At 41.9% G+C, this 27,298-nt stretch overlaps 1 protein-coding gene across 2 annotated transcripts; it reads left to right on the top strand.

The window, feature by feature from the left end:
- Nucleotides 1–3,023: 3,023 nt before the first annotated feature.
- CTSL (cathepsin L) lies at nucleotides 3,024–11,740 on the top strand. 2 transcript variants are annotated; one of them, XM_073344988.1, is made up of 8 exons: nucleotides 3,024–3,130; nucleotides 5,828–5,963; nucleotides 7,078–7,200; nucleotides 7,283–7,438; nucleotides 7,654–7,878; nucleotides 9,612–9,780; nucleotides 10,152–10,269; nucleotides 11,397–11,740. In XM_073344988.1, the coding sequence occupies exons 2-8, from the start codon at nucleotides 5,838–5,840 to the stop codon at nucleotides 11,494–11,496; spliced, it is 1,017 nt and encodes a 338-aa protein (XP_073201089.1). In that variant the 5' UTR covers nucleotides 3,024–3,130; nucleotides 5,828–5,837; the 3' UTR covers nucleotides 11,497–11,740. The 2 variants fall into 2 exon arrangements, with proteins under 2 accessions (XP_073201089.1, XP_073201090.1); XM_073344989.1 differs by lacking the exon at nucleotides 3,024–3,130 and adding an exon at nucleotides 3,160–3,230.
- The last annotated feature ends 15,558 nt before the right edge of the window (nucleotides 11,741–27,298 follow it).

The following is a 27,298-nucleotide window of genomic DNA, read 5'->3' as shown; positions in this document are numbered from 1 at the left end:
TTGTGTGCCAAAAATTTACTTTTACCCACTGAAAATCAAAATAAAACATGACCACTTTTTTCCTACACAAAAAAATTAAATTGTTTGACATTTTAAACTTAATGTGTAAGGTGCCCTTTAAAAAGGAGTGTATGCTTTGCTTAGTTTGAACAAATTTGAATGAATAGTAGTTTCCAGTGATTGGAAAAACCACTTCTCAGCTTTTTCAGTAGCATCTAATGAGGTCTAGACTACAAATAAACTTTCACTGAAATAATGAAACCAATTAGTCATTTTATTTATGTTTGGGTGTACACACTCTTGTTTCAGAATAAAATTTGCTAATGTTGATTTAGAAGAGAGTTTGTACATGTCATAAGTAAAAATATGTCAAGTTTAAAAAAACAGTGTCCAACAGAGGTTTGCACCTGCCTAACTAAATTGCTTTAAAAACACACCTTTAATTAAAACCGTGCAGCTTTGTTTGTAATCCAGACCTAAGGTTCTGAATTTAGCCACTGTCTTATGATAAAATAAGTGTTAACCCACAGACTTGCACTGAAATAAATAAATTGGTTTTAATACACTCCTTTTGTGAGTTCAGTGCAAGTTTCTGAGTAGACTAGTTCACACTTGTAGTCTAATGGAAACCTTTAGCATTGTTTGCCCAAATATTTTGGGAAAGTCTTGTGGTAGAGCAATGGCAGGATATTTCCCTTTCAAAAAATGCCGGTGTAGATGCTACTGCTAACATCTTAATGTGCTTTATGTCCGATCAAGGCCCAACAGCTCTAGAGACTGCTGCAGGGATAATTCATATAAAGAGGATTGTGAATGTGTTAATGAAACAAATAGTTAAATCCTCCCTTAAGTACTGCCTTATCAGGGAAAAAGGAGAATCACATATGATCTCTGCAATTTTTGCTGCATTGTGCAACATAATACCAACCTTAGGCTTTCATTAAAATATATATATATATATTCTCAAGATCAATGGAAGATTGATCCAAAGCTTTGCCTGTATTGATGTTTATATGGGAAAAATGTGCACCTTTTCTTACCCCTCTTTTAGGGCTAGAAGATACCCTCCCACCCAGAGGTTGCATGTGCGTAAGTACTTTTGGCAATCTGAAATCTCCCACCGTTTCTGTAGTGCAGCTTCTCCATCAGTAATGGCAACTCTATTAGGCTGGAATTTTTACCACCACATTCAGGGTTAGAATACACTGCACAATATGGTAAAAATGTGTCCTTCTACAGAAGATACCACTATTGCTATCATTAGGGGAGGAGTTGCACTATGGGGGGACAAAAACTTCAGTGTTGTTGCAGCCAAAAAGTCAAAAACAGTAATGTTAGCCTATGACTAGCTAGGGTTAGGAAATCTAGTGAAGGAAACTTCCAGCTATATAATGGGACAAACCAAAGCATGTCCTCTCCACCCTATTTGTCTTGTGTGGTATGAACTGCAAAACTTAATAGGAACTATGGTATTCAATGGGACTACTCACCAGCTGGGTTGATCTGATCAGGGATAATTAATTGGACTGGTTCTCATTTTAAAAGATTGTCAGTGCCACCCAGATCAATTAATGGAAACTTTTTTGTAGTTTATAATAAAAATCCTAAACCATACTCATACGTAAGAGTTTGCAGGATTGAGGGTGCTAAATTTACAATCTTTTATTCTTAATTACAGGGGTTTTAATACTCCATTAACTATTGGGACAGCTACTAATTGCTAAATATTTGTATTTTTCTAAGCAGTTCTATGTTTCACAGTAGAAAACCTATTTATTTTATTTTAGAGAGACAAGGTAGGTGAGGTAATATCTTGTATTGGACCAGCTTCCATTGGTGAAAGAGACAAGCTTTATAGCTCTTCTTATTTTAGGAAATTTGTATACATATGTGACACTTCATTTTGGTACCTACTCAATCTTATATGATATGGAGTTTCTTGGGGTCCTAATAACCTAAACAAGTCAATGTCATAACTTTTTTATGTTTACTGTCCAATTGTTGCTCTATAATACATTATTAAAAGTGAATCAGTCTTCATGTTTGCTTAATATATGCTTTTATTTGTATGATTTCAAAGCATTTTTTTAAACGATATATTTAGGAAACTTCTAAACATTGTTTTCATTTTGTGTCAATGTATTTCATTGTTGTATCATTACCCTGCAATATTTATAGGACAGAGTCTGGCTTTATTTATGTATGTAGCGTCAATGGCAAATGGTACCAGAAATAATGCTCTGGGAGTTCAATACTGATGCTGTAGAAGGAGCTGTCAATGAGAAACCAATAATGCCCTCCCCCTTCCCCCCCCCCAATTCACCCAATACTATAGCATGACAAGATCAGATTCTAATTACTGTAACAGTCAGTTTGCCTACTAAAACATGAGGCCCTAACCCTAGGTACTGTAAGAACAAGTGCCGTTCTTCATGTACTTTTTCAGTCCTTTTAACAAATTTAAAACGTTTATTAAAGCAAATGTTAAATTATATATTACACAGGTTAAGAAAAGTGTCTGTACATCTAGGTGTAGTGTTTAGATTATCCACAAATATGTCTGCTTTAAAAGTAATCAGATACATATAGTACATAATCAGCAGTAACCCAACTTTAGGTGAATAAATTTAACAATACAGTTTAGATATTTTCATCCAAGTATTTGGGATGAAAATTTGTACAGAGAGTTGATTATGGAATGTATATATATCAATGAGTGAATATTGTTCCTTAGTAAGTGAGCATTGAGGCTTACTAGTAGATGTAGATATAATCCTATTACTACGCAATTTTTTCTAGTGGTTATGGGGACAATCTAAAGGAATTTTTTCCCTTACAAATTGCTGTTTAATTTCTTTTGCTACTCCCCTCAGCGTGTTTGAAAAGCTTACACCTAATTTGTATCTTAGGTGAGTGTAGGGTTATGTTCTTTCCAGCAAGATCGCACTGGGCACGCGTGACACAGCGCACCGCGGGACTGGGAGTCCTGAACCTTGCGGGGGCCGCCCCAGCCCTGCCCAGACCCAGTCGCAACCAATCGGAGCGCCGGGGCGGGCACAGCTGGGCAGACTATAACAGGGGCCCGGGCGCGGGGACCCGCAGGCTGGGAGAACTTGGCAGGGTCCCTCAGGTGAGTCCCGCCGCCGCTCGCTTTGCAGCCAGCTGGGAGGCTCTAACGCCCCGTTAGCCCTGCTGGGGCTGCGTGTCCGGTGTCGGGGGAGGGGCTGCGGGTGAGTCCGAAGCCTCCTGCGTGCGGAGGCGCTGGGTGGTTTGCGCGCTGCGGCTTGGTACCCGGCGCTGGCGGGGCGGGAGATAGTTTGAGCCGGTTGTGGGGGGAGAGGAGCTGCCTGCCCCTGTCTGATGGGCCAAGGAGAGCGAGCGGGACTTACCTGTCATATTCCGCCTGGGGCTCGGGAGCGAGCTAACCTGGGGATCCCCCGGCCCCCTCCGTGCTGTGGGTGTCGGGGAGGGGGCGGGTCTAGGGGTGTCTGGGCCCCCTGTGCTGTGTCGGGGAGGGGGCGGGTCTAGGGGTGTCTGGGCCCCCTGTGCTGTGTCGGGGGGGGGGAGGGGGCGGGTCTAGGGGTGTCTGGGCCCCCTGTGCTGTGTCGGGGGGGGAGGGGGCGGGTCTAGGGGTGTCTGGGCCCCCTGTGCTGTGTCGGGGAGGGGGCGGGTCTAGGGGTATCTGGGCCCCCTGTGCTGTGTCGGGGGGGGAGGGGGCGGGTCTAGGGGTATCTGGGCCCCCTGTGCTGTGTCGGGGGGGGGAGGGGGCGGGTCTAGGGGTGTCGGGCCCCCTGTGCTGTGTCGGGGGGGGAGGGGGCGGGTCTAGGGGTATCTGGGCCCCCTGTGCTGTGTCGGGGGGGGAGGGGGCGGGTCTAGGGGTATCTGGGCCCCCTGTGCTGTGTCGGGGGGGGAGGGGGCGGGTCTAGGGGTATCTGGGCCCCCTGTGCTGTGTCGGGGAGGGGGCGGGTCTAGGGGTGTCGGGCCCCCTGTGCTGAGTGTGGCGGCGGGCACTGGCTAGCTGCAGTGTTCGGCTCATGCCCATCGCAAGGCCCGTATCTTGGCTCGGTAACACCCAGCGGTGACTGTAATTGGGACTTGCCCTTCCCGGCACTGCCTAGCTTATTCCTCCTCCAGCACCGCAGGCCGCCTAGGAGCCGGGCGCTGTGATTTCTGCTCCCTGCGCTTTCCCTGGAAGCCGCTGTGGGCTCTGGCAGGGCTTGTTTGGCTGAACCCGGAGCACGATGCAGCTCTGCAGCTGCGGACCTGCGGCTCCCTATTGCCCTCTCCCCGACGGGCCCCAGCGTCGCCGCCCCGGGCTTGTTTACACAGCAGTGGCCTTCCCGAGCAGAATCCTTCCCTCCCCTGCCTTGGGTTTGCGACTGGTCTCCCAGGTCAGCAGTCATGTGAGTGGTCTCACGTGATGGATCAGTGGGGCTGCCCTTCCCAGCTGCTAGGGCGGGTGCCTCCTGCAAATCGCCCTCTCCCCAGGAGGAGATCCGTTTACAAGAGAGTCTGGCCCCTGCGGTGCCTCTGGGCGAGTAAGAGGCAGGGGAGATGGGCGCATGGAGGTAGCCCTTAGGAAGGGACCCTCACCCTTGCCTCTGATCGCATCCCATAGTCTTATGATTTTGTAACTAGTTTCTGTGAGAAGAGCGGAAATGATTCCAGGAAAAGATGAGTCAACTGTGCAGACAGGCTTCCCAGAGGCAGAAGCTTTCTATTTACTTACTGAAAATGTTCCTTTTTACCCCCTATCCTGCAGTACCAGACAAAGCTCCCTACAACGAGCACAGTCACTGTTACATGCACTTAAAAGAACTAGTGTGGAAACCATAATGGGGAAAACCAAATTACAATGTGGTGTGAATCCTTTTCTCTTTCAGATAAAGGATGGGCATCCTACTGAAATGCAGTGATTGTCTGTTAACACCCTATTGATTGGATTTGGGTGAAAATTAGAAAAGGGAGAGAAAGACAAAGAGGGAAGGGCAGAAGTAATTGAAAGGGCTGTGAAGTGGGCCTGTGATTTAATAAAAAGAAAAGGAGTACTTGTGGCACCTTAGAGACTAACCAATTTATTTGAGCATGAGCTTTCGTGAGCTACAGCTCACTCCACGGTATGCATCCGATGAAGTGAGCTGTAGCTCACGAAAGCTCATGCTCAAATAAATTGGTTAGTCTATAAGGTGCCACAAGTACTCCTTTTCTTTTTGCGAATACAGACTAACACGGCTGTTACTCTGAAACCTGTGATTTAATAGAATTTCTATGGTGTGAAAATGTCCTGCAGCATCTCCCAGGATTGGTGGACCAAGTCTAGGCACCCCTCCATGAAAAGAGAGTTCATACATCTCTAGTGCCCCATTATAAGGCGAGAAACCAGTTTTTTCACATGGCATGAGTTAAGGAAGAAGTGGTTTTCTCCTCTTACATAACTGGCTCATAGAGGAGACATAACTGGTAATGACAGGTTTCAGAGTAGCAGCCGTGTTAGTCTGTATTCACAAAAAGAAAAGGAGTACTTGTGGCACCTTAGAGACTAACAAATTTATTTGAGCATAACCTTTCGTGAACTACATGCATCTGATGAGGTAATTTATTATGCTCAAATAAATTTTAGTCTCTAAGGTGCCACAAGTACTCCTTTTCTTATAACTGGTAATGGCTTCAGCTTTGTGATACACACTCGAAATACGTCATTTTGAACTATTTTTTTTCCGTTATTTGTCTCTGTATGTTACTAAGCAATCTTTCTACATAGAAACTTCTGATAAACAGAATCTTACATGTGAGAAATGGCTTAACTGATCTTGTTAACTTTTGGTAGACTTTCCAACATGAATATATATCTGGTCATATTTTCCCTGTGTTTGGGAATATCTTTTGCTGCTCCAAGAATAGATCCTGTTTTGGATAACCACTGGAACCTGTGGAAGTCATGGCACACTAAGACCTACCATGAGGTGAGTATTTTGCAGAGGCAGACCCCACAGTATGGACATTTGCTTAGTACAGGAAATGGTAGGAACAGTAAAATGTAACCTAAAGGCTAGCACTTGGAACTGAGTGACTATTCCAAGCTCTGCTATTAACTCTCTAACCTTGGGAAAGTTACTCTATTTTCCCTGTCTGTAAAATGGATGTGTTTACTTATCTGAGGGTACTACTTCTACACTAGAATAAAAGATCCATGACAGGGCTGTGATTGGCCCAGGCCAGCTAACTCAGGCTTATGGTGCTAAAGATTGCAGTGTAGACATTCAGGCTGGGGCTGAACTCTTGCAAGGAGAATGGAAAGTGCTTAATTTGTAATGAAAGAGAGAGGGGCTGGGGCTGAAGCAATTATTTTTACATTCATAATGGATGCAGCAAGCCCAGAGGAGCTGGGGCTCAGCCCTGGCACAAATTAAGCACTGAGAGTGGGTCTCAAAGTCCAGGTTCCTGAATGTGTACACATTCCAAGCCTGAATGTGTACACTACAATTTTTCGCCCTGCAGCCCCAGCCTCTGAAACTCATTACTGTGTTTTTTTTATTTCAGTGTGGACATACCCTAACAGGAGTTAATGTTAAGAACTTTGCCATCCTTGTATGAAAGACAGCACAATAAGTAAAAGAAAAACATGTAAGCTATGTCCACACTTGTACTTTTGTCGGTATAACTTAGGTCGCTCAGAGGGCTGGTTTTTTCACACCCCTGAGCGATATAAGTTACACCAACAGAAGGGCCGGTGCGGACAGCACTGTTGGTGGGAGACTCTCTCCCGCTGACATAGCTACCGCCACTCATTGGAGGTGGTTTAAATTATGTCAAAGGGAGAGCTCTCCTGTTGGCATAGAGCAGCTATATGAGTGATCTTACAGTGGCACAGCTGCATTGGTACAGCTGTGCTGCTGTAAGCTTGCTAGTGTAGACATAGCCTTAGTTATTTGGACTATTGCAAACAGTCTTCACCTTCCAGATTGCTTTGGACAAGAAAAAACCTAAAAATTGGTGTATTACTGTTTTCATTTGTTCTTTTACTCACGGAGAGAGGCCAAATTCCATTATCCAAATCACCTGTTCTCTGCCCTTTAGCGGGAAGAAGGCTGGAGGAGAATGGTATGGGAGAAGAACTTGAAAATGATTGAACTACATAATCTGGATCACACAATGGGAAAACATAGCTACAGAATGGGAATGAATCAATTTGGTGACATGGTATGTATAAGGAAAGCCATAAAACTTGTTTTGTTAGTAGTGATGTATAAGAGGACAAGCACTTTTTTTTTTCTTCCTTCAGACTACTGAAGAGTTTAAACAGCTGATGAATGGGTTCCAATATAAAAAATCAGAAAGGAAGTACAGAGGATCACAGTTCCTTGAACCCAACTTCTTGGAGGCACCAAAATCTGTAGACTGGAGGGAAAAGGGATATGTAACTCCAGTTAAAGACCAGGTATATTGTCTTGTGTGTAACAACAAATAGGATGTGCATGTCTGTATGTTATGAACACTGGAAGGATTTTGGTATTTTCACAAAGGTTGAAGTCCCTAATGAGCATGAATGAAGTGGGACTTGGATAATGGTATACTCATACATTTAGGCTGCTGTGGTAACATGGACTACTACATTGCCTGTGCTAATGAGTAATTTTTCCTTTTCAACTTCAGGGTCAGTGTGGATCTTGTTGGGCATTTAGCACAACTGGTGCTCTTGAAGGGCAGCACTTCAGAAAAACTGGCAAGCTTGTCTCACTGAGTGAACAAAACCTTGTAGACTGCTCTCGCCCTGAAGGAAATCAAGGATGCAATGGTGGTCTCATGGATCAAGCTTTCCAGTATGTACAGGACAATGGAGGAATTGATTCAGAGGAATCCTACCCATACATTGCCAAGGTAAATGTAACTAGCTCCAGGCTAATCTGTTTTATCTGTACAGTGTGTCTTAAGTATAGAAACACAAGGTAAATGTACAGGTTGAAATTTGGGGAAGGAAATATATTGACAGCTTTCAGAACAGATCTGTTCCTCCCTTCATAGTTGTCCCCCAAGCAAACTAGAATAGCTGCCCACCAGTTCCAAAATCAGTCAAAAGTATGAGAAAAGTGACCTCAAAGATTTGGGCAAAAACCAGAGGCTCATCAGACCAGTTTTAAGAAGTGAATAGCAAAGCAAAGGGCTTCCACTGATAATGCTCTGCTATCATGCCCCATACACTAATATAGCCAGAGATGTTAACTCCAGTTAATCTCAGATGCCACAACAATATGCATGACAGAAGCAGTCTGTCACATAACCATGACCCAAACAAGGTCGCTTTTATACAGATCAGAGCTGACTCTTCTGGGTGAAGTTCAGTTTCAGAAGACCTGATGCAGTACATCTCCTTGCAGTTAATACTGGTGAAGGGGCAATATCTGCATTCCAAGTTGTCTGCAGCAGTAGTCCCATGTAGAGAGCACTATAGTAATCCATCCTAGAAGTCAAAGGCATTCACAGATGACTGGCAAACTTCAGAAATAGCTGTAAATTGCCTAGCCAATTGTAGATGTTAGGTGCATAGCTTGTGAGCACTACATAGAAAGAAAAATGGGAGCAAGGAGTCTTCTTGCCGCCAACACAACCTGGGATTCCGGAATATTGGATCAGACATGTGCAGGTCACATTGGGTTTTTAATTTAGGAAGAAGATTTTATGCTTGCAGCTTCACTTTAATTGTAAACTCCTTTGCTTGTTAAACATGTTGTCTCCAATTTTTGGTCTCATTGACACAGCAGAAAATGAACAAACCACGTGACCCTTTTTCTATTAGATTAAAACTTTTTCCACGTCTCCTCCTTAATTCCTAATTTGTCAAATGTGTCTCTGAAAGCACTTGCTCCTTCAAAAGAGTTATCTGTAATGTGTTTTGTGAAGTTCCTTGCACACCTGCTTTATTTACAAAATAAGTAAAGAAAACTTTACAAAAAAAAAAGTTCAGGGACCTGCGTTCCTTATTGTGCATTGGGTGATCATGATGTTGCAAACCAAATGTTGACTTGGGTCTTGCCATGTAAGTAATGAAGGAACACACATCAGTTGTTTCGTTTCAAAGGACTTGACTTTCATACTGGCTATTCATTTCATAAGGTAAAGTTTTGTGCCCACAATTCATCATGCTTATCCTGGCAGTTCATGCTTTATTCTGACAGTTATTGTAGGCACAAAAATGGATATCCTGTTGAAGAGTAGGTTCAAACTATAGTTGCAAAATGTGTAAGTCTACAAGTATGATATGTTAACTGCTTGAGAAAATTGGAGGAAATCTAATGATCCTGTTGTCAAATCAATTTTGACAGCCCACACTCTGGCTACTTATAAATTAGCTGAGTGGATTTTTCATGGTGTTTCTCTGAATGAATCTTGGTTAAAAGATCTACATGAGACAACTGGGTCTCTCTTTCAGTCTCTTATTCTGACCTACTTAAGACTACATTGCTCAGTTCTTTTTGTTAAAGAAATGCACCAGGATTGGTTGTCAGACAGTTTCAAAATACCGAGCTAGACAAACTAAGCACAGAGTAGCTGGCAACACTTGCTAATGTAAACTAGAGAACTGTGTAGTAACTCCAATTTCCTTTTTTGTCAAGGATGATGAAGACTGTATGTATAAGGCAGAGTACAATGCTGCTAATGATACTGGCTTTGTAGACATCCCACAAGGACGTGAAAAAGCACTCATGAAAGCAGTGGCATCTGTGGGTCCGGTCTCTGTGGCTATTGATGCAGGCCATTCATCATTCCAGTTTTATCAATCAGGTAGTGATTTGCTCGCAGTTTATAAGATGAGTTCATGTACTGTATCTAATGTTGCAGTACCAATGCAAAAAAAAAAAATCTGATGTTGCAGTCTGTACTTTAATTACTGATGCAAAAAAGTTTGATCTCAAATTCAGGCGATCTGGGGTCAGTCTCCAACTCTGATACAGATTTCCTTTGTGATCTTGGACAAGTAATGTAACCTGTCCTTAGGTTTCCTCTTCAATGAAATGGGGAATAATGTTGAAATACCTTGCAGAAGAGATGTTTGACTGATTGTAAAACACACCATTGAGATCTAAAGACAGAAGATGTTCTAGAAATGCCTTTTTTTAAATCTTGGAGTCCTTACTTGAACTTGTATTTTCTAGGTGTCTATTATGAGCCAGAGTGTAGCAGTGAGGACCTGGATCATGGCGTTCTGGTTGTAGGCTATGGCTTTGAGGGAGCAGATGAAGATGGGAAGAAGTACTGGATTGTTAAGAACAGGTGCAAAACTTCTGGGTTTTTTCTTTCTATACAACACTCTTCAATCTCAGTCCATGGTTTTATAAAGTTGAGGGTGCAAATGGTTTGATTACATGTTAAAATGAATTAGTGTGGAAAGGTGCTATGATGCAGGGTAGGAGAAGTCCTGCAAATTTGACACAACTCCACAACCACCTTTATAAAACAAATGCCTCAGTTCTTACATAGGGGAAAGAAGTTATACTTTTTGGGTTCTTAATAAACTTGGCTTTAAGCAGCAAATTCATTCTAATGCATTTTGGACTGTTTAGATCATGACCTAAACTGGAACTGAAAACTAGCACAAAATTGGGATACCCTTAAGTGTGGAGGAGATGCACTCGGGTTTCATATTTTGTGCAGATGGAAAAAGGACTGAGGACTGGCCTCTTGTGCTAGGATAGGAGGCAAAAATCTGACATGTGACAGACAGTGAGAGCCATGAAATCTTGGGTGGCTGGTCTTCTGCTTCCTCCAAGAGAGTACCCTCCCTATGGTTGTCTGCAGTCTTTTGGTGTACAGACGAGTCTCCTCTTACGCTGGGGTTACGTTCCGCGGTCAGCGCGTAAAGCAAAACTTGCGTATAGTCAAAATTATATCGAGTGCAATGGCGGGCGGAATCGCCCGCACTACAGATACAGTTTTAAAATTGTTGTTTTTTCTTTTTCTTTTCTTTTTTTTTTGGTGGGGGGGGGGGGGTTGGTTTTGCTGACCGTGCAAAGCTGAGTTCGTGCATGTTAAATGCATGTAAGATGAGACTCGCCTGTATTGCTTTCTGGGAGGTCAGTTAGTGAAGTCAGTTATGTACTCCACCACAGAATCAGAAGTGTTGCCTTGCTAGGTCCATCCTTGGGCACCCATATCCGCTCCAGCCACACTGCTACTGGAAAGAGAGTCAAAGGGTTGCATTACAAGGTTCTATGCTGTACTCTGGGTATCCTTGGCATACCATGCATCTTACCAATGGAGAGCATTTGTTACTTGGGCTTTTTCACAAAGCTGAAAGGTGGAAATTGCCATTCTAATCCATGGGACAAATGTAGATCTCAGTGCTACATTCTCTTGCCTTACTGTTAAGGCTAACCATAATTTTTTCTTTCGTTTTCCAGCTGGGGTGAGAAGTGGGGTGACAAAGGATATATCTACATGGCTAAAGACAGGAGGAACCACTGTGGAATAGCTACAGCAGCTAGCTATCCACTAGTATAACTTACTGAGGGGGACTAAGTGTTTCACTGCAAGAGTGGTTTTAAACTGATTGACAAACCCATGTTAATACATGTGGTAGGATTTGTATCTTCCAAGATCCAACTTGCAAGTTTTATATGTTGGTGACAAGCCACTTGTTTAAATTAATGTAAATGTTAATATGTAAACAAGCTTGTAATATTGCTGGTTTGCAGACTGCTTAATTGATTGGATTCTTTTTTGAATTTTCCTTTTTTAACTGTAATGTGCACAAAGATTTACTTTTTAAATAAACACGCCAATTCCAACGTGTAAAGGTGACTTTGCTTTCCTTTATGTATATAAATTGATGATCATCTTAACCAAACCATGTACCCATCACTTTCACCATCCACTAAAATGTAGCTGAGTTTGGGAATTATTGCACCCAGCAATTATTCAAATGGAGTATAGTATAGTACACAACTGGACAGAAATATAATTGAAAAATACTGTATCCATTTGAAGTAAAGCTGATGTAGTGGAAGTGACCAAAACTTGGTATTTCATGTGGGACTCTGAATTTCTGTTTGAGAGTCAAGCAGGAGTTTTCATTACACTCTTTGAACAATTAATATGGCATATCAGTCATACGATCCAAGAGGAACAAATAATTAGGCTTATTGTACCTTTCACTAAATGTTTTTGTTATCATTGTAGTACTAAAATAGAGTTTTGGATTCACTTAAGTATGCAAGCAGCGTCCCGTTCTGCTGCTGTAATTTAAGTGACCCATGAAGGAGCTCTTAAAAATCTGGACTTATGCCTTTCCCCTGGCCTTCGCCCTTTCTTTTTTGTGTGTTTATACTTCTTGTGGTATGTTAAAGTCCCTGAACGTTTTTAAAAATGAACTTCATTTTCCTTACACATATCAAGATTGTCAAATCTGATCTTCCCTGAGTTTGCTGAAAACCCCTTGGTGCTCTTGCCCCTTAACTGAAAGGACAGAGCTGTTGAAATAATAAACGTTTTTCTTTGGAGTTTTTAGGCTTTTCCGTGGCACTTACTGTAGCACCTCACAACCAGGAAGGGCTTTATCCTAATTATCCATGTAAAGTAAGGAAATATACTACATTTTACAGATGGGAACTTGAGCACAGAGAGTGACTTGCCAAGCTTACACAGGAAATCTAGCAGGAGTGGGAGTAGAACGTAGATTTCCTCAATCCTTGCTATAACCATGAGATCATCCTTTCTGGTGCCTGAATTCTCATTATGGGTCATACTAGTTTGCATTTAGACCCAGGTATAGGTTTATGCTGGGGTGAAATATCAACAAGATTTCTGTTGTCTTAAAATCCATTTTTCAGAGGATGCAATCAAACACATCAGAAAGTCCTAACATTACATTCCAACACGTGGACGATGTATGTGAGTTTGCTTCTTCCGTGTGGCAAAATTCCGCTCTACTCCACGCTGATTAGGCCTCAACTGGAGTCCTGTGTCCAGTTCTGGATGCCACATTTCAGGAAAGATGTGGACAAATTGGAGAAAGTCCAGAGAAGAGCACTAAAAGTGATTAAAGGTCTAGAAAACATGACCTATGAGGGAAGATTGGAAAAAATTGGGTTTGTTTAGTTTGGAGAAGAGAAGACTGAGAGGGGAAATAACTGTTTTCAAGTACATAAAAGGTTACAAGGAGGAGGGAGAAAAATTGTTCTTAACCTCTGAGGATAGGACAAGAAGCAATGGGCTTAAATTGCAGCAAGGACAGTTTAGGTTGGAAAAACCTAACTGTCAGCGTGGTTAAGCACTGGAATAAATTGCCTAGGGAGGTTGTGGAATCTCCATCATTGGGGATTTTTAAGAGCAAGTTGGACAAACACGTTTCAGGGATGGCCTAGAATGATAATACTTAGTCCTGCCTTGAGTGCAGGGGACTGGACTAGATGACCTCTCAAGGTCCCTTCCAGTTCTATGATTCTATGAAACAGGGAAATGGCTTACTGTGTAGTATATAATAAAAATATACTTTTTAACCTTTAAACTCAATTTTGAGTTTTAACTGTGGACTCATTATATATAAAAAATTATGCAGTAAAATATACCATTCTAACATAACTTTAGATACACTTTCATATCCAAGCTTCAAAATTTACAACATGAAAATATAAGCTGGTTGAGAGCTGGGTGTGCATTGAGGTTCTCAATGGATGAGATATAAAGGTCCATATGCTTTCTAGTAATAGGTTCTTGGTTTTTCCTTTTGGTTCTTAATGGAACAATTGTATTGGAAAGAAAATGTGAAATTGTAATGTTTCTCCTATTAGGGCTTCCCCTTTCTCTTCAAGTTAGTTCTGTATTGCTGACATAAGTGATGTCATCTAGTATGTATTGTGGTTTGCAGTGTTGGTGACACATTTCAGGTATGTTGCCTGGATCTTGTACAATTAAAAGTAAAATCTGCACTGCTGCAAAGCAGCTGAGGTTAATAATTGCAAAATGTATACAATGGAAAAGGTCAGACTCAATTTAGTTCTTGTCTACAGTGGGTCTCTGGCTACTGGTTCAAACCTTTAGTGCAGTTGCATTTTGCACTAGGCAGGGTAAGCTTGACAGGCATACCTTTGTTTGTACTTGTGTAGCAATATTAATAGCTAAGGATATGATTTAGTCAGAGGTCAGGGAAGTCACAGATTCTGTGACTTTACTGAACCTCTGTGACTTTGCTTCAGCTGCCTTTGCTTGAGCTGGAGCTATACATCCTCCACCCGTGGCTTCGACCGGAGCCAGCGCTGTGTCCCCCTCATGCCCCCCCGCCCCATTTTCAGCAAGCGTCAGCATCGGTAGGGGCACAGAACACACAGTTTCCCCCTACCCTTCACAGCTTCGGACGGGGCCTGAGCATTCTCCACCCTCTCACAGTTGTGGCCAGAGCCAGGGCCATGCACCCCTTCTGCCCGCCCAAGCTTCAGTTGGTGCAGGAGTTGAGGCTGTGCGCTTCTGACCCTCAGCTTCAACAGGAGCTGGAGCTGTGTGCCCTCTTCCTGGGGCTGTAGTGGAGGCTGGAGCCAGAGATATGCCACCCCTGTGGCAGTGGGGCTAGGGCTATCAGTCCCCTGCCAGGGGGCTCTAGCTATCATTCCCCCCAAAGCCCTCTCTCCCCCAGTTATTTTTAGGAAAAGTCTGACAGGTCACAGCTCCTGTGAATTTTTGTTTAGTGCCTGTGACCTGTCCATAACTTTTACTAAAAAGAACTGTGACAAAATCTTAACCTTGCTAATAGCTAAATATCTAAAGCTTAGTCTTCTCAGCATAAAGTCCATAAACAAGTATAAATTACCAACTAATATGTCAGAGTGCCCAGATGTCTAATGAAAGAAGCCCACACATAAGGGAGCAGAGATGAAGTTGCTGTGGGGAACCCTCAACTCTGCATTTCTTGACTCTGCAGACAAAATTAGTCATAACGTATTAACAGTTCATTTTAATTTTCTGGGGAGGGTTGGGTGGGGTCTTAAGATGTGTATTTGATAGTACGTACTTCTTTCTTTAGTATTGCTAGACACCTCTCTGACTGTCCCACACTTAAACAAGTGAATAGCTTCAATTCAGACTTACCAAAATAATTTTCTGGGAGAAAAGCCATGAACAATATCAGTCCAAAGGCTGTTTTTTAAATCACTGAAACAGATTAGAAAGAAGTTCTTGGTCATATTTAATAAATCAGCTACTCTGTAAGAAGTCATTCTTCTTTTTTTTTTGGTTGGGGGGGGAGGAGAAGAAACATCGGAAACAAATTACCATACAAGTAAAGATCTCAAACAAAAGCCTTTATTTAAGGAACATTCCATTCTATTAGGAAATGGTGGTGGTCTCTGTCTTCAAACTCAGGAGGGAGAAAGATGTCAAAATTAAAGTGAAGATCAAGATATGGCCTACGAAGATGAAGAGGAGTTGGAGCCCCTGCCAGCTAGGGTTACCACACATCCGAGTTTTCCCGGGCTTGACCTCTTTTTTGGTCCTCTGTTCTCCACCCGTGAAGATTTTTGAAATATGAACAACTGTCTGTGATTTTTCCTTGCTTGTCCTTTTTCCAACGTCGATTCTGGTAGAACTGCAATTCCCAGCATGCCCCAATAGCAGCATGCACGTTTACTGGTTTGCCCCCCTTCTGTACTGTTTCTGGCAATGGCACTGCCTTCAGAGCTGGGCAGCCAGAGAGTGACGGTTGCGGGCCCGATACCCAGCTCTGAACGCAATGCCACCACCACCAGCAGCTCAGAAATAAGGGTGGTAGTAGAAAGAAACTGTACCCCCCCTCTCCCCAGCAGTGTCTTCTATTTGGGAACTTGAAATATGGGTAACCCTACTGCCAACACCTCCAGTAGGCCATGCTGGCCTAGAGTTGGGAATGGACGGAGTCCCACAGAGTCAGTGCACAGAACCTTTGTACAGATGTCCCTGTTCTCCAGTGGATTTATGAAAAATCAGCTGGTTCTGGAGACTGAACACGCTGCTGTTTATTCCAGTCAGAAAGGACCCTCCCCACCTCAATCTGGTGAAAACACTAAGCTCTCTTCCAGGCGATTTCCCTTTGGAGGTGGCAGTTTGTCCCTTTGTGAGGAAAATGAGGCCAACTTATTTGCATAAGCCTAGTTAACAGTGGTGCCAACCTGTGTGATTTTTTTTGTCACATCTCATGATATTTGGTGGTTGAGTTCTAGCACCAGAGTCATATGATTATATGAGAATCTCAGCTTTCATTTAAAGAAAAAAAAAAACTTGAATGTCTGGCCCTTTCAGCTGTAGAAAACATGAGCCCTGCAAGCTCAAAACCCAGAAGACAAAAAGACCCCCTAATTTTTTGAAAATTCCAAAAGTTTTAACACAGTCTTAATAGTTTTTTTGGGGAAGGGCGGCTGACTTTTGTACAGATGACGCTGGCAATGCTGTGAGTTTAATTTTGTCTAGAGTCTTCCCAGTCTGAGAGTGTACCAGATCAGGCAACATAGAGGTTGGGAGACAATCTGGATTTACAACTGAATGGAGAGGATATGCCTTGATTCAGTGCACTGGGGGCCCACCCCAAAGGCAACTGGGACTTGAATTGCTGTAAAATGTTGTGTGAGGGAAAGAGGTTTGTTGATCAGAAACACCAAGATTAATATAAACAGGTTTCAAAACTAGGATTTCACTCTGGTCAGAAGGAAGGAAACAATTTCTTCAGAAGTGTGTGTGTGTGTGTGTGTGTGTGTGGCGGGGGAGGGAGGGATGAGCAGAATGACTGTCAAAGAGGAAGGGGTGAAGGTGCTCAGAATTGATAATCCAGTTTTTTATACATTTAAAATTGTGCACTCTAATCCAGTGAGACATCCTTTCATATGGATGGAATATCACCGTGTCAGGAATATGGCCAGCCAAGTGGGAAATTCTAACCATTGAAAGAAACATGTCCAATAACAACTTCAGCAATGTGTCTTAATTTTAGCATTTAAACTGTATCATGTATGTGTAATTTGTATTTAAACATGCTGATAGAGATTTAATAGCAGTTATACAGCTGCTAAATGTCAGTAAGATCTGGTCTACACTACAGACCTATCTCAGTGTAACTACATCACTCAAGGGGCCAGAAAAATCCACACCCCTGAGCGACATAGTTAAACCGACCTAACATGCCCATGTAGACAACAGTATGTCGGCGGGACAGCTTCTTCCACTGACAGAGCTACCACCTCTTATGGAGCTGGATTAACTAAACCGACGGGAGAGCTCTCGCCTGTAGGTTTAGACCTTAGACCATCTTCATTAAAGTGCTATGCAGCTGCACTGATGCAGCGTTTTAAGAACTGTCTACGCTACCACTTCTGTCGGCATAACTTATGTCGCTCAGGGTGTGAAAAAACATCCCCCGAGCGGCAAAAGTTACATCGATAGAAGCTCTGGTGTGGACAGCGCTATGTTAGCAGGAGAGCATCTCGTGCCAACATAGCTACCGCGGCTCGTGGAGGTGGTTTTATTATGTTGATGGGAGAGCTCTCTCCTGTCAGCATACAGTGGCTATATGAGCAATCTTACAGCAGTTCAGCTGCACCAGTACAGCTGTACCACTGTAAACTCACTAGTGTAGACGTGCCCTAAGTGTGTTAAATCCAATAATATGATTCCCTTATAATCCTCATAATTTATAAAGCAAATGAAAAGACTCTTTGGAAGCACTCGTTTAAAGTGTTAACTATGATCTCAAATAAATTTGTTAGTCTCTAAGGTGCCACAAGTACTCCTTTTCTTTTTGAATGGGATATAGTTGGTGGTCGGGGACTGTTCAGTCTCTTATCACTTGTCCCCTGCTGGATTGAGCAAACAAGCATTTTATGCAAAAAAAGCTCCTGATGTGTTTCCTGTTTACGTGTTAGTAAAAGCTTTAGTCACAAGGCACATTTTGAAATATTTCAGTGTTAGTCAACATTTTTTTGTAGCTCCATATTGCTAATGAGAGTTGAATTTGTTGTATTTGTTACGTGTTGTATTATTTTTAAGTAATGGTAAAGTTTCTTCAACAAGAGGTCCTGTAGTCCATAAGCCAAATATATCCTTCAGGTCCTGTCTCCACAGTAGCAACCCGAGTGCTAGAGACACAGTTATACCACTTAAATATATGGTTTGGCCATAAAATGTAGACAGGGCTGAATCATGCTGAATACAGACCTGCAGAAGGGAAATGTTGTGCAATGTTTCAGGAATGCATTCTTGGCTCAGTTCCATCTATGCTGCCAGAATGAGCTGTTTTAATTTTAATTGGGGGATAATTTATATTGCACCTGGCTTCTCAGAATTCTGGTAGTTACTGTGTAGATAGGACCTTTATTCTGAAGATCTCCCAAGAATACCACTTTCTGTGATCTACTCTATGAATGACTATTTTTTTTGTGGCTAGTGGCCACATGACCTATTGTATACGTTTTGTGGGTAGGCAAGATCATAAAAACAATTTAATGCTTCCATTCTCATGCATGAAGTAGCTTCTCTCAAAACTCCAATAACCAATTTATCTAAAAATCCTAACTATTCCCTCTCTCTTTACAAATAAATGCAGGAAATGTTTGCTCATCCTTTCTGTGCATGCTCAATACAACGTGACAAATTCTTGCTTTTATGAACTGAGTTTAGTGCTCTTTCTTTGCTAATGCTGACCAGCTCATCACTTGACATTTACAAACTGATAAACAAGCTTATTTTCCCGCTCCTGGATGAAATTAGGTGATCACTGAACTTTGTCTTCTTTCAAAGCATTCCAAGAAAACCCAGGTGCTACCATGACAAAATACTTGCTATCCAGTTTTGTCATGAACCTTAACCTCTGAACCCTGATTTGGGACAAGTTTTCTTACAAAAGCCCTTTTTGATGTTGCACAGTTTTCTAGTGAGTAATTAACCAGTGGTTCCTTATTAATTATTTTCTAGTGAATAAATGGACTTGAGGGAGTCTCAAGCAAACGTGGCCAGAGACAGAGACACAGCAATCAGAAGATGGTAGTTGTGTAATCACAATAGAAAAGGACTGTGGCAATGCTCATGCTTGTGGATATAAGTAACAGCATTTGCTGTTTCCAATAATTTAGTAAATGTCCCCATAATAAATTCAAAGTTATCCATCTTTATTATGCATATTTATATTAAGTGTAACACTGATTATCATATTTTAAATATTAATACTTATGGTGATTTCTGGATATTAACAGATCAAGCCTGCTGTAGTAATCATGTCACTATGCTTGCATTTTACTTTCTGGTTACCACTGAATAAGAATTGGTCTCAATGTCCCTCACTCATTCTCTCCCTTTCTGGAGAAGAGAATAGCAATACATGCTACAAGCTGTTTTAAGGCACTGGCACTTACTGCATTTGCAAGAAGAAACTTGGGGTACCTAAAATACATAGATGAAAGGACAGCATTACACACAATTAAAGTGAGCAGTAATAGGGGAGACCTGCACCAGATATTTCTTAGCTGGTTGCAATTAATGAATGAATGGTAATATGAATGAATGTGGGTGGAAAGATAAGATTTGCTTCCAGGCCTGAATATGAAGTTTGCAAAACTCCTCTCCAAACAGGGGACTAATGTAATGCTACAGGTGGAGAGACTGATCTGAATAGATTTTGGTCATGTGAACTAAAGGAAACCAAGATTTAGCTTTCTTTTACACAGCCAATTTTGTTTTTCAGTGAACACATTAATTGCTCACATAGGGACATGCCATTATTTTTTTGTTCTGTCCTCCTGCCTCCTTGGGAAGAGAACAAGCTCCAGGTGCATCTAGTAGGTTTCATGAGATGTGTGCCATGCACCAATTCTGGACCTGAAAGCCTGGGAAATTTATTCTGGGCACTAGTGATATGGAGTCCTTACCTGCAGCCTGGCAGTAGAGAGCTGTTCTGTGCAAACTCAGGGCTGCGGTAAACGCTGCAGTTTATGTATAACTGCTTTGTGGTGGTGAATAGCCTGTAGATGGGCAAAAAGTAGATCCACTATTCTTGCCCCTGTTTTTCTCGACCCCACTGCCAAAGTCCCTGTAAGCCTAGCGCTCTTGGCTCAGCAGAACTGCACTGGTTTCTCTGTTGTGAGAGGCTTCCATGGCCTAAAGTAAGATTTGCTCTCATATTTATAAAAGGAGACTATCAAATAGGTATAAAGTGCACCAGAGAGCCACACTGTTCCACTTTTTCCTTCAATTACTCTAAACTTCAGTAAAGTCTGAATGTGGCCCCTTAGCCTGTGTGTGGAAATCTTTGGTCACTTAAAAATAAATGGACTTGTGGCACCTTAGAGTCTCTAAGGTGCCACAAGTACTCCTTTTCTTTTTGTGGATACAGACTAACACAGCTGTTACTCTGAAACCTGTCATTAAAAATAAATGTTTTATCCTCTACTCTTCAGCAGGGATTTATTTAGGAAATAGCTATCCAGGGGACTGGATTAGCTACACAAAGTTCTCAAAACTGCAGACTGAGGCTTGTGGTGTGTGATAACTGAGTTTAGGCAAAATAGCCTCCTAAACCAGAAGATGCTTGATATTTGCCTTTTCTTTAGATTGAGCAGTTTCCAAGAACCAGTTTTCATGCACATTTCTTTCTGTCAAATGTGAGCATACATTTTACTGTGTTATGGTAAATATTTTCAATCTTTTCCTGGAGCATTAAAATTTCACTTTCAGGCTGGGATTGGTCAAATGATGGAAATCACATGGTATTTCCCCTGGCTCACTGATTGGTGTACCACATCACATGAGTTCAGAAATGCCAGCAGAAGCCATTTGAAACTTGTTTTCACAGCAATAGTGACTATTTTTTATTTGTTCTTTCTGTATCAAGTAGTGGGGAAAAAGGTCACTAACTTTTCTAAGGGTCATGAACCTTTGTTTCCTTGGTAACTATTTAGAGTGCTTTAACAGTATTGTCAGCCCTCAAGAGTCAGGCCCTAAAAAATCAAGAGTCTGGCTTAAAAGTAAGGAGATTATAAAATAATAATAAACATTGGGTTCTTCTCATTTGCCTTGCTGGTTCTGAGCATTTGGGGTTCATATTTTCAAGCTTTTCTTGGCAGCTGTGAAGTCCAGAAACCTGCTTTTTTTACACCTCCCTCTCCCCCCCAAAAAAGAGAGGGGGGGAAAAAAAAAAAGAAAGAAACCTGAGATTCTTAAGTAATGAAATGGCTGCAGGAGCTAGGGTTTTAAGAACACCACCGAGTATTGTGAGGATTGGCTACACAGGGCTTATAACTGCATTCTTTTCCACACACCATTCTTAACTGGGAAGCGGTGGTCATAAATGTTGAAGAGTGTTAACTTATCAGCCATGAGAGATGAAGGGGGAGAGCTCCCTCTCCGCCCATCCTTCTTAGAAGATACCTCTAGGTAAGACTGATTGAGGGAGTGGTGTTGGAAGGAAGGTCTGTCTCTGGGCCTATCTGGGGGAGGGGAGTTATGTGGGAAGGTTGGGTCCTCAGCTCTCTTGGTGGGTAGTTCTTTTTCTGTATGGCTAATTCAGATAAGCTTCTAGGCTTTCAGAAGCTTATCTGAAATGAACTCTATGTCTTGAGGCTCTCCATCACTAGATTTATATGCTATTTCCAGTGAGGAGGCTGGTTTACCGTATGCTCTTACACAAAGTCTAGCTGTGGTAAGAGTGGTTTCATTGTGTGAGCTTTGGAGCCATTACAATTATTGTTGTTGGTTTATGTATCATGGTGGCTGGAATGACTGTCTAAGGAGCAGTAGAGAAAGTCTTTTTTATGTTGTGGTTTTAACATTCATACTGTGTGTTTTCAAATGGAGGGGCAGTGGAACAAATAAAACATTTTGAATAAACACAGTGGCTTTGAACACTGATAATTACCACAGCCTGAGACCTTCTCTGGGTAATTAATGCTGAAATGGGGCATCAGCTCTTCTCCTTGCAGCTGGTTGTTAATCCTAGAACTTCCCTGGGCTATGTTTGTTGCTTAAAGTCCATGCACTAAATGCAGTGCAGGTGGCCTCAGAATGACAAACAGGTGCTGCTGAGTCATGAATGATTGTTAAATTACACAAGGCAGATTTCTAAATGCTGCTGCTGCTCTCCCTGGTGTGAATTCATGTTCCGTCCGTTAGTTTTAGTCACAAGATTGAAAGCAAATTGACAAATCTAGATGATGAACTCTTTAAATCTTTTACTAGGCGTTACTTTCAGTTATAAGGGATTTCTGAAAAAAAGACTTTCAATGGGGAGAGCTTTTAGAATGATACTGCCTGCGTTGGAACAACTCCTGGGCAGCACAGGTAAAGGGTTCTACCAAAATTTATTACAGAAGTGCAATTATTATAACTACAGGTCCTGTTTGAGTTCCCTTTATGCATTCCTGCTGTTCCTATGTTGAAGTGTTTCAGGCTGTGCTAAAGTAACATCACAAATTACTCTTCTAGCACAAGTGCACAATGTTGGTTGAGAGGTGCTCTTGGTACAGGTGGTAAGACTTCCAAGCTACAGATATGACAGTGCTACTAATTTTGCAGGAGATAATCAGCTGATGATGAGCTCTCTATTGTTCTTTGCATCTTGAAAACAATTTGTATAATTAATTAGAGCTCATAACAACCTGCAATATAGCTAAACAGGGCAAACTGAAGCAGAGAAGACGTGATTTCCACATGGTCCTACAGAAAATCAGGGCTTGTCTACACTTAAAATGTTACAGTGGCACAGTTGTACTGCTGTAGCGTTTCAGTGGAGATGCTACCTATGCTGTTGGGAGGGATTCTCCTATTGGCATAGGTGATCCACCTTCCTAAGAGCAGTAGCGAGGTAGACAGAAGAATACTTCTGTCCACCTAGTGCTACCTACATAGGGATTTAGGTAGGCTTAACTACACTGCTTAGGGGTGCGGATTTTTCACACGGATTTTTCACACCCCTAACCAACGTAGTTAAACCAATCTAATTTTCTAGTGTAGACAAGGCTTGAGGGAACCTTTGGTTCCTGCCTCTTGAGTTGTGTTTACAGACCATTAGACCACATTTCTCATGAGATATAGCACTGTATATCCAAAGAAACTCTGATTGTTCCCTAAGGTGCAGACAAGCAACTCCAAAGCACTTCAGTAGGAGTTATGATTTAGCATTTGTCTCAACTGAGATCAGATCCACATTGTGCTAGGTACTGTACAAACAGGGAGAGAGTACCTGCATCAGAGTCTGCAATCAAAACAGACAAGCCAGGCAAAGGGTAGGAGGAGAAACAGGCAAAAAGATGTAAAGCAATTTGCTGCCGGTCATGCAGCAGGCTACTAGGTTCTTTTAAAAGTATCACTTTAATAGGATTTTTACCTAAAAACCATTAACTTTCTCTCTTCTACTAGTTTAAATTTTATGTAAAGTCTAGTTTGCAAAGTGGCCCATTTCCTTTCATTTAACATTTCTGCAGTAATTTCATTTTAGCAACTCTCTCTTACGTTGAGGCAGCAAATAATGGGAGATTAAAAGCCAAAGGAAACAGTCAAGGCAGGAACAAAACAGGAAACCAAAGAATTAAAAGGGCAAAATGTTGATAGAATGACTCTAAACTAGGTGCACAAGGTGAATGGAGCATGTTTGTGTTCATCCTGGAGTTAGGTTTTTTAAAAACATGTGACATACAGAGCAACCAGGACCTCCATTTCAGTATGAGGTAAACTGACTTCTCTCTTTCCAGGGCATGTGCTGACAGTTCATTTGAGTTTAACAATGAATCAGTGAGACACACACAATCCTGCCCTGGGATGGGATTAGGCCTGCTGACTGCATTCTTCCCCAAACAGGCACATAACTGAATGAGTAATTGAGTGGGTATTTTATCTCCACCAAAGAGCTTTCTGTTCAAGTGATAAACTGTTCCACTGGTGAGCTGCAAGGAGCTGACAAGAACATTTAGGTTTAGCTTCACTTAATATTGTGTAGACTTGAATTTTCATGGACTCCATCTAGTTCGAGCCTGTTCACACATTCGTTATGTTTATTAATCATTTTGACAAATTGTGCCGAATAGGCAGAGCTAGCAAAAGAGTTCCAGGAAACAGTCTTGCCTCTAAAGAAATGTGAAACAAAACTTTGCTAAATTTGGGCCAGATTGTCCCCGTCTCTGGGAGAAGTCCCATAGCAGGGGGTCTCGGAGGGAGGAAATCTTTCTGGGCCTCTCTACAGGACCATAACAGACCTGGTTTAAGGTAGCCTGATCTGTTTTTACTGTAACCAGGTTTCCTTAAAACAGGTAAACATTATGGGTCTAATTGGTTTAGCTGAACCAGTTTTGAAACCAGTTAGAAAATTTCCCCAAAGTAGATGTGCCTTTTGCAGATTCCCCCTCATTGTTAGGTAAGGGGACAAGAGTTTCCCCCATCCTGTGGAAAATGCTGTGGATCTTGCCCTGAAATCTGGCAAATCCTTGGGGCTCTGTGGGAGGCCAGAATTATTTGCATGGAGATCCTGTGGCTCTGTTTTAACTATGGCCTCTGGTATGTCTACACTGTACACTAAAAAGAAAAGGAGTACTTGTGGCACCTTAGAGACTAACAAATCTATTTGAGCATAAGCTTTCGTGAGCTACCTCTCACTTCATTGGATACACTAAGCAAGGCTTTGACTCAGGTTTGAGCCCAAGCCCCACTTCCAACCACACAGAAATCCATCTGACTCGGGTCAGCAAGCACGCAGAACCCGGACCCTAGGATAGTGCAGTATGGATGTGTTAGCATGGCTTTGAGACCCAGATCCAGCAATCCTATACCCAGGTTTACAGTGCAGTGTGAATGTTCAAGTGCAGGCTTGTAAACACAGAGTCCACAAGCCTAGGGTTTATAATGCAGTACAGACATTCCCTGGAGTCCATTGCTGGCTATCTGGCCATGGCTATCCCCAGGGAAATCAATGAAAAATATAACACAGCCCAGGGCTTCGGTGGGGTTGCATCAAGGTATATTTCTAAACCCAAAGTTCTAAAATGTGCCTCCACTTCAATAGTTTTTTCTTCAAATCCTAACCCAATTACATTTGACTAATAGTGCCAGCATTTAAATGCTTCCAACTAGGCTTTGACTTTAACGGCTCACTGAAATGAACAGGCTGATAGATAGTAATGTTTGTTCTCTGCTACTGCTGTTGTCCAGCTGAAGACAGTTTTCTGCAGAGCTGGGATAAACGGCAGCCGTGTGTGAATAGACTGTGAAGGTTTCTGGCAGCAAAATTGTCTGAGAATCTCATGTTTCTCAAATAGAACCCACGTCTTCTGATTCCTAGTCCTGTGATTTAGCCACAAGACAATCCTTCCCTTGCTGGAGAAGTATTATCCACTCAGAGAAATTTGCTCTCTTTTGCTTAATCAGGGGTATTTTCAGATTCTCAAATATCAAAGTGTTCAAATAGTTTTCTTGTTTTACTCCTGAAATAGGTTCTAACATGTATTGAAATTCTCTCTTCGAATTAAGTTGGACAACAGTAAAAAAGCAGCTTAAAAAAACAAACAAACCACACATCGGATCCCAGCTAACAAATCTCGATTTTTGCATGTTCCCAAAACTATAGCAGATATTTGTTGCAGCTGGACTCTGTTTTCTAAATATATTAAATTTAAAAGGACAAAGAAATATAGCAATAGGGATAAATGTACAAGTGCATCTTCAAGTAAATGTCTTAACTGTAGACATTTTCTGAGTTTGTTACTTGAAGCTGGTAGTTGCAAGTGTCAAAGCTTTACCTATTGTGTCATGTTGATAGGTGGGTGAGCTGGAATACAATGCTTCTGTTTGCTGAAAAAGCTTGATCGCTTGACAGTGCCAAATGGACAGAGCTAACAAATACGATCAGCAAAAAAAGTGTTTACTGTATATAACAAATGGGTTTCCAATTTCTCCTGGCAGCCTTGAATAAGGCTGCATGTCCCTATTTGATTGGGTTTCAATTGCTAAATGTGGTCTCTCTGACGCTTTATTTTTAAAGACCATGTTTGAGTTTCTTCAGCTGTCTGCATGCACACTCACATCCTGGCAACCAGCCACGGATAAGAGATTGTGGCCCAGTGATATCAGGACTCTTATGGAGTTACATACAACACAGACTACCTGCATTCTCAGACCTGATCTACCCTTAAATTTTAAATTGACCTAGCTAAGTTGCTCAGGGATGTGAAAAATTCACTCCGTGGGTGATGTAGTTAAGCTGACCTAACCTCTGGCGTAGACACTGCAAGGTCAACAAAAGAGTTCTTCCACTGACCTAGATACCACTGCTTGGAGAGGTGGATTTACTACATTGATGGAAAAACACCTAGCAGTGTAGAAATCATCTACAATACGGCTCTACAGCAGCTCGACTGCAGCACTGTAGACATAGTCTCAGCCAGAGTGCATCGTTTGTGTTCTCTCAAAATAACTCTCAGGACAACGTCTGAATTTGTATTTTGTTAGAAAGGGATACTTTCAATTCCAAACTCAAATTTGACATGTTGTTGACCTACATAACCAGTGGTTTAAGAAGGATCTTGTCTCCCAGCTCATGGGTTAGAGGAGATTCCTGCGAGAGTAAAAAATGGATCCATGTTGCTCCAGCATCCCAAATCTGCACACTCCTCCTTCCATCCTGTCCTCTGCAGCAGTGAGGACACGGTATGGCCATACCCCTCAGTTTATCCCTAGGTCCCACTATTGTCACTGATAATTCTCTTGGTCTCGTGTGCCCATGCTTCAGAAATAGTCTGTTATTTACAAGTCCTTTAGTTTTCTATCTCTGGGATCTATGCATGTGGCATAACCTAATCAGCCAGTATTTTTGATTTTTTGAATCTACCTCAGAACAATTTCACCAGCTGAAGCTTTGTCTGCATTGGGAATCTGCCCTGATTCCAGCAACTGATGGCCAGTCACCAATGTAGAGGAAGGAGAGTTCAGTAATAAGGGTGTTAACAACTGGCCTCCAAGGCTTAATTTCTAATTTTTAATCTAAATTCCCCATCTCAATTTAATCTCAGTTTTTAATCTCAGTTCCCCAAAATAGGGATAATAACACTTCCCTATCTATTGGGATGTTGTGATGATGGACATATTAAAGACTGTGAAGTGCTAAGGTACTAGAGTAACAAGGAATATATAAAAACTAGAGAGAGAGTAGCTGAACCAGTTCAAATCCCAAATGTAGACAAGGAAAGCAAGAATTTACACCAGTGAAAATCAGAGGTTTGTTTTTTTTATCTACACATGGGATTTGCATTAATGCAGCTACCAGTTGTTGAATTGGGGCAAATCCCAAATACAGACAAGGTCTCAATCTCTGTCT

This window comes from Lepidochelys kempii, chromosome 5 (genome assembly GCF_965140265.1).
Source record: "Lepidochelys kempii isolate rLepKem1 chromosome 5, rLepKem1.hap2, whole genome shotgun sequence".
In the NCBI taxonomy this organism is placed as follows: domain Eukaryota; kingdom Metazoa; phylum Chordata; order Testudines; family Cheloniidae; genus Lepidochelys; species Lepidochelys kempii.
This window is presented reverse-complemented; position numbering and strand designations above follow the sequence as displayed.

Excerpts from the sequence above, each read along its gene's own strand:
- CTSL (XM_073344988.1), top strand. The coding sequence starts at position 5,838 with ATGAATATATATCTGGTCATATTTTCCCTGTGTTTGGGAATATCTTTT. Across the intron at positions 7,879-9,611 it reads CCTACCCATACATTGCCAAG|GATGATGAAGACTGTATGTA; the intron begins GTAAATGTAACT and ends TTTTTTGTCAAG. Across the intron at positions 9,781-10,151 it reads ATTCCAGTTTTATCAATCAG|GTGTCTATTATGAGCCAGAG; the intron begins GTAGTGATTTGC and ends TGTATTTTCTAG.